Source organism: Martes martes (genome assembly GCF_963455335.1).
Source record: "Martes martes genome assembly, chromosome: 1".
In the NCBI taxonomy this organism is placed as follows: domain Eukaryota; kingdom Metazoa; phylum Chordata; class Mammalia; order Carnivora; family Mustelidae; genus Martes; species Martes martes.
Window position 1 is genome coordinate 145,527,441 of NC_137888.1, and position 16,712 is coordinate 145,544,152.

Here is a 16,712-nt window from a genome sequence, read left to right on the forward strand (position 1 = left end):
GGAAAAAAAATTCGAATCTTAGTAAAAGGCACCCAGTGAAAAGTTAACTTTGGAGCCTCACCTTCAGTGCAGGCAGCTTTCTGAGTTTTTAGCATATCCTTCCATTTAGGGGATGGGTGCTGTGCTCCACGTTCCGCTCTGCTTTTCTTTGTTGGAGGATAGGTTTGAAGAATGTGCCACATCGGCACCAGCAGATCTCTCATGTAATGGCTGCAGAACATTCCACCGTGTGGGAGAACCACAGTTTATTTAAATAGGCTCCTCGGGATAGATGGGCACGTCGTCTGGGTTTTTCTGCTCTTCAAAAATTTGCTTTATTACATTTCCTTGTGCATGCGTCTTTAGGGGCATGTGTGATTATCAGGTGTTTGCATTCGTTTGCCGGGGCGGCCACAGCAAAATACCACAGACCAAGAGGCTTACATGGCAGAAATTTCCTTCTCACGGTTTTAGAGTCTGGGAGGCTAAGATCAAGGGGTCAGCACGTGCCTTCTCATGAGGCTCTCTTCTTGGCTTGTTAATGGCCATCTTTCCCCTGGGTCTTCATGTGGTCTTCCCTCTGTCCCGTGTGAGTCCTAATCTCCTTGCCTCATAAGGACGCCAGCCATATTGGTTAGGGGCCCACACTTCATGAATCCCATTTAACGTAATTACCTTTTTAAGGGCCCTAGGTCCAAATATAAGTCCTGGGGTTAGGACTTCATTGGATGAATTGGGATTTGGGAGCACCGCTCAGCCCAGAACTGTGTTGTAACCTTCCTGAGGGCTGGGACTTTACTGATAATACTCCACATCCTACACCTGGTTGAAGACTGACACATCTGAAGTCCTCAGTATCCATTAGTGGGATGGCTAATTGACTGGCTCATGCCAATATTTTTCAATGAAATAATTGTCTTTCACCCTCCTTTCACCTCTAGCCTCATTTAGAGAGTTCCCCAAACTGATCTAACTGGCCTTAACGGCATTTTATGTTACATAAAATAACATTTAGATGGGCAGTATAGCCTAGTGGTTGAATCTTGGCTCCAGAGTTAGAAATGTGCCTCAGTTTCCTTATCTATGAAATGGGGATAATTTATCCATCTCATAGGGTGGTTGTGAAAAATAAACAAGTAACTTGTCCATAAACCCCACCCCCTCAAACACACGTACTCCAAATCTCTTGTTAGCATCCCATCTACACAGTTTGAAAATCGGGAGCGTTTCTGGCTGCAAGAGCAATGCCCAGTTTAAAAAGCCTCAAACAATAGGGTTATTTTTCTCATGGAACAAGGATTCTGGAGGTGGACATTATTGGTGTTGATGCAGTGCCTCTAGCTTAGAATCTCAGTAATCCTGTCAGTCTTCCCTCAAAACCTCAAGATGGCTGCAGCAGCTCCGTGCATCACATACACAGCTACACTCAGTGACATGGAGCACGTGCAGTCTGGGGAAGCAAAATTTTCCTCCAGTGCCTCTCAAGGAGAAGAGTATCTTCCTCAGCAGAGGTGTTGGGTCTTACTCTCTAGAATTTGCTTCCTTGGCTAATTCTAGGAGAAAGTAGGGCTAGGAAACGGAGTATTAGGCTATTTGCAGTGTTGGTAAAGAGTGAAGGGATTTGGGAATGGCTTCAGGTGGCCATTCATCACCTGCCACCCTGCTCTGGGGAGACACAAATTGTTCTGATCATGGGATCAAGAAAACTAAGCCATGGAAGGATGAAGGGGCTAAAATCTGTGGGCTCTAACTCCCATTCCCAGTGTTCATTCAACAGTATTCGCTGAGCACCTGGCGCTCATCTGTGCACTGTGCCAGGTCCCAAGGATGCAGAAGTGAATAAAACACTTGGGGCCCTGTCCTTCCAAGAGCTCGCTAGGACCTAGGGGCTGTCTTGTGGCTGTGTGTATAAACTGTCACTTAACTGCACACTTGCCACATGACAGGTGTTCTACTCTGCAGGTTACATGTAAGTCACTTCATACAGTAGGCCTTAACACAACATGTCATGTCCCATTTTACAGAGCAGTTGTGAAAATTGCCCAGAGCAGACAGACTGTGGATTTGACTGCCTGCCTGACTCCCCCCAAAAATAAAGAAATTTAAAAAACCCCCAAACATTCTGTACCTTAAAAAGACCACAGTGATAGACATATGACCTGTCAGGGCTGTTTGCCATTCATAAGTTAAGTTGTCATTATAGGATTCCAGCTAGATAATTTTCAGAATGGCCTTTAAGACTCTATTGATCCTGTCAAGCTTACTTTGGGCTGTGTGTGTGTGTGTGTGTGTGTGTGTGTGTGTGTGTGTGTTTAAAAGCCTGATTGAAATTAACTTTGTTATTTCCTTAGTGATACCTGCTGTTTAAAATAATTGCTGAGCCAGCTGGACCCTGGGATAATGCTGTCCTTTCTCATGGTGGATTATTGGCCCACACCTTTGTACCCTCAGCCATTTCAAACTTTTCATTTATATCCGTGTTCACAGCCTGGAAGAAAAGGCAAAATAAACCCAGCTTCCAACTTGAGATCAGTGCTTTGCTAATTGTGGGTGCCCACATTGATTCTTGCAGGAATGTTCCAGACCAGAACTATTTATGGTGATATGTGGGCCTCCTCATTCTTTATCCTTGGATGATCCCTTTTGGAGGAGGGAGAGCAATACCTCCTTGCAATTTGAAATTTATTCTCCAGTCTTTTAAATTATTGACAGAAGCTTGGACTCATTCCAGACTTGCCCAAGAGCCCGAGCTACAGCTCTTCATGTGAATGGCCGCAGATGGCCCTGCAAGGATTAGCATGGGACTTGTTTGGAGACTGTCTATGCCAAACAAGTAGGCAGAGGATGGTCTAGGTCATAGCAACATCTTACAGCCACCGTGCAGAGGCTCTCTGCCCACCAAATGATAGAGGAATATAATAGAAGGCGTTCGCTTTGTTGTCCAAAGTAGCACACCCATCTGTAATCTGTTAGGGAGGAGAGGAAGGCTCATTTGTTCTGTGAGGTAAACCAGATGGCTCAACTTGCCTTTGTTCACATTTCCTCCCAACCAGGTTCCCGTTGTTTACAGCAGTGTATCAGATCTGCTATGAAGGCAAACCCGTTCAAGAGATGTTGTCCTGTCTCCAGAGCCACCCAGAACACGTCTAAAGTGGATGGTGCAGCGTCGCAGGGAACGTGCTGCCGTTCTGATCAGTCTTTTTCGTTCAGATGGAAACTGGGACTGGGCAACACCATGTTTGCTTGACCATAATCCCGTCATGGGTGCAGATGAATTTTTACCAGTTCATTTTTTAATTGCAAGACGCAGTTCACTGGCTGAGATGTGGTAGGCAACAAATAGACACATGTATGAATGTGTGAGTCTGTGTTCATTTCTCATGCTGTGGATATTTCTATGAACCAAAATTAAAGGTCCTTTTTAAAAAATTACTTTTTGAATTTTCCCACCATGGTAGCTTAGAAGATGGGAATGATCTCAGCTAAATTTTTTACGTCCAATCCATATGCATTTGAGTGAAGGGATTTTATTTTTTTCTCATTCTCTTGAAGTTAAAACTGAACCAGCATTTCCATGGTAGAACGGAGGAGTGAGTGTGTTCAAAGATCAACATACTGTAACTTAAACTCTATCTCAAAGCCAGCATAATTAACTACTTTGATTGTGGGTTGATCTTTTTTTTAACAATTAGAGATTTTTAATTGGGTGATCCACTTATGTATCTTCCTCTTCGCAGTTTTCTGCATTTTTAGCCTCTCTTCTCATCATTCGCTGCCAGAATGTGCTTTCGTATAAAGGCTCAGCAGTGGCAGAAGGCAGAAAACGCATCTAGGCTTTTCCTGCTGTGACTGACACATCCTACTGATTAATGACCCTTTGTGCAAACATTTCCTCTGAGCCTCACAGATCCACTGAGATGGGACTCCCATTATTCCTCTTTTGAGTTGCAGTCATGGTACCTGGTCACCTGGCAAGTAGAGGGAGAGCTAAGAGTCAAGTCCAGGGTTCTCCATCCCACCACGGTGCCCAGACCTTAGGCATCACCAAGCTGATCCGACCTCCAGCTGATGGGTCGTGGGAGATGCCATGTGCAGCCTTTCCTGAGACTCGAACAGGGCTTTGTGCCGCTGAGATTGGCGTGGGCCATTGTCTAGATGGCTGCCACTCAGTGTGGTCCTCACTCCATCAGCTTCCCATAGAGTCTCAGAAATGCAGGTTCCCAGGTCTCATTCCAGGCTTCTCAACTGGGGTGAGGTACCTGTCTATACTTTAATATGCCTTCCACGTGTTTCTGATGCTCACTACAACTTGAGAACCACTACTTTAGAAAGTCTACTCAGATTGGCATTTCTCTAACCATGTTCATAGGACATGAGTGTCCTGGGATCCCATGGTGGTTTGGGTGTTCTCTGGCAAGATCAAGTGCATTTGGGAAAAGCTGCCTCTGCACACCCCTCTTGAAGCCTTAGAATGTGTGTTAGTATGTCAGTAGAACTATCCGGCAAGTTCCAAACACCTTAGACTACCAAGGTTTCTTTGAGAATCTTGCCGAGTCTTTAAGGGAACACTGTTCTAGGCTGTGGTGATTGGTGACCTGAGGACGGCCCAGGTATACCCTTCACTTCCTGCAGAAGTGGGGATGAATGACTACCTACCTGTGGTATTGTTAGCTCTGAACTTTCACAGTTCAGGCCTGCAATGAATCTTTGATGAAGTTTTAAGGTGACAAGGTCAAGTACAACCAAGTGGAGGTCAGCCTCGCTGAAACGCACATTATGTCGAATAAGTGCTTTTAATTCTACAGTTAGAATGGGAATTACTGTATCTTCTTAAATGAGATTGATTTCAGGATAGCATTATAGTTACCTTACATAGCACTTGGAAAGTGTTAAGGGAACGTATGAATGTCACTTACATATTCATGGATTTTCAGTCACTTTGTGAGAGTTTGACTTTTTTTTTTTTTTCTTTTTTAGTTTTCCAGTTTGGGACTTTTTTTTTCCTTCTATACCTGAAATGATTATATAGAATAGATTTTTGTGGGAATTTTAAGAACTCAGTCCAGAACATTCGGGGGTATTTTAAATCCTCATACACTGAAGTCTATGAAAGCACACAAAATCTACAAGTTTCACTGATCTTTTGTGCCACTGTTAAGTTAATCAATTGTTGCTTGTCTCATGATTAATCTTTTTAAAAATTTGTATATAGATAATAAAGTGTTACTTTTTAAGATACTTAAAGGGCTGTAAGCTAATTGTGTCTATTAAGTAGGGTAACTACATGTGAGGAATTAGGATTTTGTTTTACATATGTTCTCATCTGCATTCAACTTCCTGCTCTGGGTTTCCTACTTGATTGTTTTATGAGTGTTCTCTTGCCGATCTGAAGTCTGCTGACTGTACCTCTTGAACGTGACTTCTGATAATTCTGCGCATTAATGGAAAAAGGCAAATTTTATGAGTTTGTGCTTTGCTGACTGTAGATATTTATTACTCTCCGAGTTATCTATTTTTGTAACCACCTGTGGTCCATAGTTTGATTTTAATTCTTATTTCTTACTAATTATGGTAAAAGGGAGGGAGACATCTAGAGGAAAAGCTTAATTTGTACTAGTTCAGCCAATCTGTGAATGTAAAAACTTCACTGTTGCCTTGCTATAATCCAGCCTACTATAATGTGGAACAAGTATCTGTCTTGAAATCCATCCTAGCAGGTGGAGTTGAGCTAAACTCCTTCTGGTTTTTCATTTAACTCTTAAAACCTGGCCCCATGGCATTGGCCCACAGAGTGATGAGATGCCCGTGTACGAAGGGATCTTTCGTTTTTCCACCACTTCCAATCTAAGAGCCTTTTACTCACATGTGTACTGTATCTGTTTACAGACTGTAGGTGGATATAATTTAAAATCTTGATTTAATAAACATCTAATGCCCCAAACCTGTGCTGCTGGCTCTTTTTTTCTGGCTTAGTTAAGAGCTTGATTTATCTAGGTCAGCTCTTTTTTCCCTGAATTGTGTTGTATTAATAGTAATAGAAAAGTAATTTTTAAAAGAAGGTTTCCTCTCTAATCCCACTCCTCAAGCACATCTAATTCCATTTGTCTGCACTCCTTCCCATGGCTTGGTGGTATTTTTATATAATCATAATTGTAGGATGGTGGCCTTCCAGTTCCAGCCACACAATGGAGGAATTTTATCTTTATCTTTCCTTCCTTCCTTCCTTCTTCCTCCCTCCCTCCCTTCCCTTCCCTTCCTTCTCTTCTCTTCTTTCATTCCTTCCCTCCTTCCCTCCCTCCCTCTCTTTCCTTCCTTCCTCCGTTCTTCGTTGTTTGTTCTTTCTCTTTCCTTTCCTCTCCCAGAGAGAGACTGAGGGAGAGCACAAGCAGGGGGAGCAGCAGACTCCCTGATGAGCAAGGATCCCTGCTCAGTACTGGATCCCAGGACCCTGGGATCGTGACCTGAGCCGAAGGCAGAGGTCTAACCCACTGAGTCACCCAGGTATCCCTGGAGTAATAAGTTTGAAATCCACACCACCACCACCTCAAATACCTAGAAAAGCTAGGAAGATACAACCAGCATCCCTTTTATATGCAGGGCTGATCTCCTAAGAATGTGAAGGAAATCCCCTGGAGGCTGAAATAATTAGGGACTGACAACCAGATCAGTAAAGCCACTGGGTGGCTCTCTGGCTTCCAAGAGGGAGTCGGAGTACTCGCCATTGTCTGAGGGTTTGGGCTGTAAAGTTTAATGCTAGAGCTAGAACCTGCAGGGGAAGAAGTGGGCCAAGAAAACCCATGGATGGGCACAACCAAGGAAGGGGTTCCAGGTGGAGCAAAAGGTCTCTGCTAAAAACTTGTAATTTTGAGTCCAACACCACAAACGTTGGGTTTGAATTTTGATACCCAGGAGATCACAAGCAAAAAGCAAAGGAAAAAAAAGACCATGGCCTAGTAATGCCAGTAAAGAATTGGCAGAAGCAAACACAAAACCGATGCAGAGACGCACTCTGGATCCATGCTGCACAGGCCTCCCATGAATAAGGTCCCATTGAACATGCCCTTTATTTTTTATTTTTTTTTATTTGTCAGAGAGAGGAGCGAGAGTGAGCACAAGTAGAGTGGCAGGCAGAGGCAGAGGGAGAAGCAGGCTCCCTGCCGAGCAAGGAGCCCAATGTGGGACTCGATCCCAGGACGCTGGGATCATGACCTGAGCCGAAGGCAGCTGCTTAACCAGCTGAGCCACCCAGGCGTCCCTGAACATGCCCTTTAAAGTTCAGAAAATACAAACAAGGGCTGGCCAGGGTGCCGAGAACAGGGAATCCTGATGCAGTGTTGGTGGGAATGTAAGTTGGTACAGTCACTGTGAATGGCTTTTGAGGAATACAGAGTTTCCTCAAAACACTAAAATTAGAGTTACCATATGTTCCAGTAATTTCCTTACTGAGTATTTACCCCCCAAAATGAAAACACTAACTTGAAAAGATAAATGCACCCTTGGGGTGCCTGGGGGGCTCTGTCAGTTGAGTGGCTAACTCGATTTTGGCTCAGGTAATGATCTTGGGATCCTGGGGAGTCTGGCTCCCTCTCTCTGCCCCTAACCCCGCTCATGCTCGCGCACGCGCTCGCTCGCTCGCTCGCTCACTCTCGAAAATGTTTTTTTTTGGACAGGGGTCACAGGTAGGCAGAGCAGCAGGCGGAGAGGGAGGGGGAAGCAGGCTCCCCGCTGAGCAGAGAGCCCATGTTGATCCCTGAGCCAAAGGCAAAGACTCAACCCACTGAGCCACCCAGATACCCCTCAAATAAAGAAATCTTAAAAAATAAGTGACACAAGTTACCCTTGGTTTGGAGGGGAGGTTAGTAGTGGGGCAAATGGGAATGGTATGCAGTCTAGCTCACAGAATTACTTGTAAAGATCAGTGAAAAGCGGGAAATCTTATTAACATTCAAGGAGAAAACCCACATGATCCTGTTAATAGTTCCTTGTGACAGATGCCATTCTGCATGTTCATCAAATTAATTTTTTTTGTGAGATACACAGTTAAATTGTATTTCTCTGCAACCCAACAGTTAGGTGAGTGCGTTCTGGCCAATGGCACAGGCAAGAAAGAAAAGGCACTTGTTGGATTCTTTGCTCTTGGGTGTGCTGATTGGATTATCAATCTCCAGAATGACTTGGAAGCTATCTGTTGAAGATAGTGGATCCTCTTTTAGCCTGGATTCCTACGTGACTGTGTAGAGAATATCCTCCCCCCACCCCACACACACACCCTTGGTCCACATTGTACTGTAATATGTACAAAAAAACTCAACTGTCATACTACACCCCCAAGAGTTGGGAGCCATTGTTAACAATGCTAGCAAAACTTAACCGAAGATGCTTAAAAAAGATTTTAGGAGTTAAGGGCTGGGGCTTGCAGAAATACCAAGAGATGTGGGAGAATATCCACCTGTCATTACAGCATCATGGTTAGTATCTGCTTGGGCATCTTTGGTTTGGACCAAGAGGCTGTGGAATGTGGGTGGGTTAGGCTGTGACTATGTTTGTTCCTCTCCTCCCCAGAACTAACTAGCTAAGTCCAGACTTTGTGTACATAATTGTCCCTCTTTATCCAGAATTAATGCCAGGAAGGTCCAGGATTTATACTCCTGCTTACTTATTTTTAAATATTTTTGAATGGCTATCACAGTCACTCGTACAAAAATAAAGTCTATTGTCCATTTCCCAACTAGCCACTGTTACTAGTTTCTACTGTGCCCTGCTAGAATTTCATTTTATTTATTTGTTGATTTTTAGAAGACTGTGTTTTTTTTTAAGATTATTTATTTATTTATTTATTTGACAGAGATCACAAGTAGGCAGAGAGAGAGAGAGAGAGGAAGGGAAGCAGGCTCCCCACTGAGCAGAGAGCCCGATGCGGGGCTCCATCCAGGGCCCTGGGATCATGACCCGAGCCGAAGACAGAGACCTTAACCCACTGAGCCACCCAGGCACCCCAGAAGACTGTATTTTTAAGTAATCTCTACACCCAGTGTGGGTCTTGATCCCAGTGTCGAGATCAAGAGTTGCACTGTCTCCCGAGGGAGCCAGCCAGGTGCCCTTCCACTTTCCTTTTATATAAGCAAATCTATATTCTTATTCCCTTTCCCATTTTTCTACACAAAATAGAGCTTACTAGAGACATTGTTCTGGACCTTGCTTTTTCACATACATAATATTCTGTCTTGACATTGTTCTTCTTCTTTTTTTTTTTTTTTAGATTTTATTTATTTATTTGACACAGAGACAGCAAGAGCTGAAACACAAGCAGGGGGAGTGGGAGAGGAAGAAGCAGGTTTCCCGCTGGAGCAGGCAGCCGGATATGGGGCTTGGTCCTAGGACACAGGGATCGAGACCTGAGCTGAAGGCAGATGCTTTAAGGACTAAGCCAGCCAGGCATCCCTTGACTGTCTTTTTTCTTAAGATTTTACATATGTATTTGAGAGAGAGAGAGCGCGAGAGAGAGCAGGAATGGGGGAGGGGCGGAGGGAGAGGGAGACGCAGACTGCCCGCGGAGCAGGGAGCCCTACACAGGGGTGGTGGGGATGGGGCAGGGCAGTGGGAAAAGGAGAAGGCAGGGGCAGGGGGCGTCTCAATCCCAGGACCACGGGATCATGATATGAGCTGAAGGCAGAAGCTTAACCGACTGAGCCATCCAGGCGTCCCTTGACAGTCTGTCTCAGTGGCTTGTTTTAAACTGCATTTTAAAAACTTTCTATTTTTAAATAATTATAGCCTCACAGGAGCTGCAAGGGTAGTACAGAGAGATTTCATGTCCCCTTCACCTAACTTTCCTGCAGATATCAGCACTTAGTTTTTGAAAGCATAAGATAAAAAAAATAGTAGTAAAGCACCTTTAGCACTTTCCTAGTGCTTTATATATATGAATTTATTTAATCCTCAAAATGTACCATCCCCCGATACAGAGGAGGAAACTGAGATACAAAAGCCAAGGAACTTGACAAAAATCAGAGATCATCATCGATAAAGGCAGGACTCAAACTCAAGCAGTTTGGCTTAAGAGTTTGCATTCCTAGGGGCGCCTGGGTGGCTCAGTGGGTTGGGGCCTCTGCCTTCGGCTCGGGTCGTGATCTCAGGGTCCTGGGATGGAGCCCCGCATCGGGCTCTCTGCTCTGCGGGGAGCCTGCTTCCTCCTCTCTCTCTCTGCCTGCCTCTCTGCCTACTTGTGATCTCTGTCTGTCAGATAAATAAATAAAATCTTAAAAAAAAAAAAAGCAAAGCAAAGAAAAGAGTTTGCATTCCTAGCTTACAGGCTACACTAGCTCCTCGGAGGAATGGCTGTTCACAGTTTAGCAAAACCAAACAACTCTTTCTGCCAGTTTGCCCACATGTCCTATGTTCGTGCACGTGTAAGATTTTAAAATACTGTTCTAAAACTTTCATTTTTTTAAAAGACTTTATTTATTTTTTTAAATGTTCCTTTTTCATTTTTTTTAAAGACTTTATTTATTTATTTGACAGACAGATCACAAGTAGGCAGAGAGGCAGGCAGAGAGAGAGGAGGAAGCAGGTTCCCCGCTGAGCAGAGAGCCCAATGCAGGGCTCGATCCCAGAACCCTGGGACCATGACCTGAGCCGAAGGCAGAGGCCTTAACCCACTGAGCCACTCAGGTGCCCCAAAGGACTGTATTTTTAAATACTCTCTTAATGTGGGTCTCAAACTTGCAACCCTGAGATCAGGAGACACTGAACCAGCCAGTCCCCACCATAGCTTTCTTTGATAGTCTTAATATTGAAGAATACGAAACTCCCATATCCTTTAAATATCTGCATCATATTTTATTTATGACTATTCCATAATTTATGACAGATGAATATTTAAATTGTATTCTCCATTTCTCTTATTACAATAATTGCTGCAGTAAATACCCTTGCACATGGCTCTCTGCTCACTTACATGAGGAAATCTAACGGATAAAGCCCTAGAAGTGGGACTACTGGCTCAGAGGTACGTGTGTTTGATATTTTAACAGGCACTGCCAAATTAACCTTCAAAAGGATGGCTCCAATTCATGCCTCTGACCTCACTTTCTTTCCTAATTACTACCATAACCTCCATCAGGGATTCCTTTATAATAGAGACCTGAAGTGAACCAATAAATCCAAAAATTGCAATTCTACGTTCAGCAAAAACTTAGAAGTCTCATGTTTCATAGGAAAAAGTAAAATTCTGTTGTTCAAAACAACAATTGTGTTCAAGTAGCCAGCTTAACTAATAGTTGTAGTAGTTGTGGTTCCAAAGGTTTATATAGGCACAGAATGGGTCATTAAGTTAGCCATTTACAAGGGATGTTGAGAGAAGAAACATTAATCAACACCACACATTCACTGTTCAAGCCAAACCCCAGAAGGTTCTTATAAAAAAAACCACAAAACTAACACAAAAAACAAAAACAAACAAACAAGCTGAAAGGGTAGTTAGAAGATGTGCCCATGAGAAAATTCTGGGTTCCAGTGAGCTATGACAGTACTGTCCACTAGAGGTCACTCTTTGGGAAGGACTTTTCCCCAGGCTGTTGGCCACCTGCAAAGAATGGCATCGCTCCTTGTTCCTGGGATTTTTGGTCAAGTGTTTAGAAGGTCATACATTTCTTATGAATGTGACAGCTGATTCTGTGCTAGGCATTTGTCCATTGTCTTTGTTTTGACTTTTTAACTCAACACCAACCACATATTTTGGTGCACGGTTGTTTTACTTATACCCTGGCCTGTATCCGCTTACTTGTCTGTTTGATGGGATTTTTTTTTTTAGCTTCTGGATCTCTTTCCCTTCTATGATGTCGGACACCCACTTACGTCTGTCTTTTCAAAATTCCTGTCTTCTTTTCCTTAGCGTTCTGACGTTGGTATTCCGACCAAAGCAAAAATACCTGCTTCCTGCTTTTTCTTTTCAGGAAAGACCCCAGCAACATACTGGGGGAAACACTTCTGGAGAACGGCTCTTCCATGCTTTAAAGAAGTTTCGGCAAGGAGGGAGGTAGATAATGAAAGAAAAAACCTCTTTGCCTCCTGAGTTTCCCTCTCGTTTGCCTTTGATGGTAAAATTTCCATTTAGAGACCATTTCTTTAGGAAGCTAATGAAATTTAAGCTTCAAGGACCCTTCATTGTGCGACTCGCTTCTATGGCCCTGTACCTTTGTTTTCTTAAATTTGTGTTCTTTTTCTTTTTTTTTTTTAAAGATTTTATTTATTTATTTGACAGATAGAGATCACAAGTAGGCAGAGAGGCAGGCAGAGAGAGAGGGGGAAGCAGGCCCCCCACTGAGCAGAGAGCCCGATGTGGGGCTCGATCCCAGGACCCTGGGATCATGACCTGAGCCGAAGGCAGAGGCTTTAACCCACTGAGCCACCCAGGTGCCCCTGTGTTCTTTTTCTTAAAGAGAGATCGCCACCTACCCCCAAGTTGTGAGAGCTGTGGGCCCCGTAAAATGAGTCCATGTCTAGTTTTGAGACTTTGGAGTCAGGTGGGGATTCAATTTCTGGCTCTGTGTGACTTTGGGCAAGTTACTTCACCTCCCTGGCCTTCGATTTTCTTATCTCTAAATAGTGTTGGGTTTTTTGAGAAGTCAGAAAACATGTACTTTGCTTTTCACAGTTCCCTGAACACATTAAGGAACTTTAAGAGGAAAAGAACGTGGGGAGAAAAGACAAATCCATATTTGGTTTGAATTGCTTAGGGTCTTCTGGAGGGAGATGTCTGGGGGCGAGAGAACATTCTAGACTACAGATCAAAAGGGAATGAGGAGCCGAAGTGTTGTCTGAGTCAGAGTAGAATGAAGGAGGCATCTGTGAGGTATGGAGGGAAGGGGAAATCCAGTACCCAGAGGCAGCTATTTTATTTGTTTTAATTTTTAAAAAAATATTGTATTTATTTATTTGATAGAGAGAAAGAATGAGCACAAGCAGGGGGAGCAAGAAAGGGAGAAGCAGGCTCCCCACTGAGCAGCGAGCCTGACATGGGGCTTAATTCCAGGACCTCAGGATCATGCCCCCAGCCAAAGGCAGGCACTTAACCGACTGAGCCACCCAGGCTCCCTAGCAGCTATTTTAAGTAAGATAAAACGGAAGTGTCCAGCAGAAGACCTGGACAGAAGTTCACATTTCATTTCTTCAGGGAATTTATAAATCTCACACCCTGTTCTTCAGGATTTACTCATTCAGGGACTCATTCTCATTTTCTTTTTAGCTTTATTGTGGTGTAACTGACAAACAATGATTGTATATATTTAGGGTGCAAACCTGATGATTCTGTTTACATATACATTGTAAAATGATTACCACAATCAAGCTAGTTAGCGTATTCATTACTTCATATAGTTACCTTTTTACTACAGTAGTGGTGAGGAAAAAAGATCCACTCTCTTAGGAAATTTCAGCCATACAATACAGTATTATTAACCACAGTCCCCAGAACTTAATTGTCTTATTACCGAAAGTTTGTACCCTTTGACCAACATATCCCCATTTCCCAAACCCCACAGTCCCTGACAACCACCATGCTACTGTCGGCTTCTATGAATTCAACTTTTTCAGATTCCACGTATAAGAGAGATCATATAGTAATCGCCTATTTGGCTGATTTCCCTTGGCATAACGTCCTCCACGTTTATCCATGCTGTTGCAAATGGCAAGATTTCCTTCTTTTTGTGTACAAATAATATTCAGGCATGTGTGTGTGTGTACCACATCCTCTTATCCATTCATCTACTAACAGACCCTTAGCTTGTTTCCTTATCTTCGCTATTGTGGATAACGCTGCAGTGAACGTGGGAGGACAGGTGTCTCTTCAGGATACAGATTACATCTCCTTCAGGTATATACCAAGAAGTGGGATTGCTGGATCCTACGGCATTTCTTTTTTTAATTTTTTGAGGACCCCCATGCTGTTTTCCATAGCAGCTGTACCTTTCCAGCAACAGGGCACAAGGGTTCCCTTTCCTTCACAACCTTGCCAACACTTCTTTTCTCTTTCATAACAGCCCCACTAGTACGTGACAGGTGCTATCTCATTTTGGTTTCGATTTGCATTCCCCCGATAATTAGGCACGTTGAGCACCTTTTCGTGCACGCCTTGGGTCCTGTTCCCATTTGATTGCGCAATCAAAGTGAGGAAGCTGTTGGGAGTCCATTTAAAATGAATTGTTGCAAATGCCCAGAGGAATCACTTGAGGGCAGTACCGCACAAGGGTTATTCAGCCCAAATCCCTGAATCAACACACATTTACTGAGGGCAGGCACGTAATGTGCTAAGGGAGCTTGTCGGTAGGGCACTGGCTAACCCTGGGAAGTCAGGGAAGGCTTTCCTGAGGAGGTGACACTTAAACCACATGTCAGGATACAGTAGAATTGAAGAGGGGGAGGGAGAAGTGTTCTCAGTAAAGGGAACAGCAGGTGCTAAGACCCAGTGATGGCAGAGAACTGAGTGGGTGAGGGACAAACAGAGAGTAAGGTAGGAGCTGAGAGAGTGAGTGCAATGTGGAGGGAGATCAGGGCTGGAGCTAAATTTCTAGAGTCTGTTAACATTTATTCAGAATCTACTATGTGCCAGGCACTTGCCCATAACTTACTTCATCTCAGGGCATGTGGCATGAAATCTCCTTTACAAAGGCAAGGGACATGGCTACCACCCACCTTTCCTCCAGCCTCCTCTCCTTCCCACTACATCCCCTACTCCACTGGCCCCCAAGTCCTGCTTTTCCCTCAGTGCATAGGTCAATTGTCTCCTTAGGTTGAATGTTGCTGATCTTTTTGTGTATGTTTTCTGTCTTCCCGATTAGACAGTATGTCCCTGAGCCAGAAGGTTCTGCGGATACCTCAAGAGTGTCTGGTATCTAGCCCAGAGCTGATGTCTAGGGGGCGCACTGTTCTCCTTGGTTTCTGACGATAATGTTGACAGCATGGCACAAGGTCACGGTAATGTATAGATTGCCGTCATGGCCCCAATTCTGCACGCCTCCCTGAATGCCCTTAGCCACGAGCCTTTACAGATGGTGTCTATTTCCCCTTCGCTTGAATCAGCGCTTGGCCTTGTGACTTGTTTACCAATGCCACGTGGCAAAGTAGTATGCCAGGGCCAAGCAATATACTTACTTGTAAAATTTACTTTCTCCCAGGCCTTGGCTCTCTTTAGTCTCATTTCTGGGAGGTAATATGAATCATATTTTAAATATTTTTATTACACAAAATAGCTCAAATTCATTTACTTTAACTGCAGTCTAATTTTCTGTTATATGAATAAACCCCAATAGAGTTACCCATTTCCCTACTAATGGCATGTGCGTCATTTGGAGTTTTTTTACTAATACAGGAAATAATGAGAAAATGTTCCTATGCATGCCTCCTGTATACATCGGTAAGACTTTCTCAATTGTATATGCTAGTAAGTCAGGCGGAATACACACTTCAAATTTGCTGAAACATTGTTAAATATTGCAAATATTTAACAAATATTTGAATTTTTACCAAATATTTTGAACCAATCTATTCTCCCGCCAGCAATCCATGAGAATGCCCATAGCTCCCCATTTAGCATCAGCGTTGTCATCCTAATGTTTGTAGTTTCTTTGCCAATCTGATGGGTCTGAAATGGTATCTGGTTAATATTTAAATGTTTGTTTCCCTGATTTCCAAAGAGGAGGAGCCTCTTTCCGTGTGTATACTGGCCCTTCTGGTTTCCTCTTTTGTGAATCATCTGTACATATCCTCTGTTTTCCTGTTGGGTTGTTTGCCTTTTTTTTTTTTTTTCTTTTTAAATAGACTTGCTCCTATGAGTTTTTATATAATCTTTATATGTTATATATTCTATACATAACATATACCTATATAACATAAAGATAATATATCAAGAATATAATATATATTGTGTATATAATATATAAATAATATTGCATATTCTTTATATGTTTCATTGCTTATATGAACTGCAAAGATCTTATCTCAGTAATTACTTAACAACTTAATTGAGGTATAGTTCACATATCATACAATTCACACGTCTACACTGTGTAATTCAATGTTTTTTTCAGTAGTCAGTTTGGGAACATTTTCGTGACCTCAGAAAGAACCCTGTGCCCTGATTTCCCTAACTCTCCAGTCCTAAGCCACCACTAATCTACTTTCTGTCTTTGTAAAAATGCCAATTTTGGACATTTCCTGGAAATAGTATATGTATAACACATGGGCTTTTATAACTGACTTCATTCAGCCTATTTTTAAGATCCATGTAGGTCAGAACTTCATTCCTTTTTATGGCCAAATAATATTCCAAAACACTTTTGTTTACTGATTCAACAGTTGAAGTAATGTCTACTGAAAACTGTAACTGAATACGAAAATTGTTTTGATTTCTGCATATCTGATCTGATTTTTACCCCCCGTCCTCCTCCCACACATGACAAGAAAAGTGTTTTTTTATTATTTAAATTCAGTTAGCTAACATACAGTGCATCATTCCTTTTTGATATAATGTTCAGTGATTCATTATTTGCATATAACACCCAGTGCTCATCACATCACATGCCCTCCTTAAAGGAAAAGTTCTTTTGACCAAGATGATAAAAAGGTTTATCACTGACTTGGAATTGTGCTTTACTGGTGAGAATCCTTGGTCCGATCCCCATAGAGAGAAGTTTTAGAAACCCTAGTTACCCTAAGTGTGGCCCATGGATGACAGC

At 42.9% G+C, this 16,712-nt stretch overlaps 1 protein-coding gene across 2 annotated transcripts in view; it reads left to right on the forward strand.

Annotated features, from left to right (window-relative positions):
• Positions 1 to 5,918, forward strand: part of GPD1L (glycerol-3-phosphate dehydrogenase 1 like) — a 57,763-nt gene extending 51,845 nt beyond the window's left edge. For both annotated transcript variants that reach the window (XM_080820429.1, XM_080820430.1), the window contains one exon: positions 3,033 to 5,918. In XM_080820429.1, the coding sequence (XP_080676555.1) occupies positions 3,033 to 3,129 (97 nt within the window). In that variant the 3' untranslated portion in view covers positions 3,130 to 5,918. The remainder of the gene's footprint in view (positions 1 to 3,032) is intronic.
• The last annotated feature ends 10,794 nt before the right edge of the window (positions 5,919 to 16,712 follow it).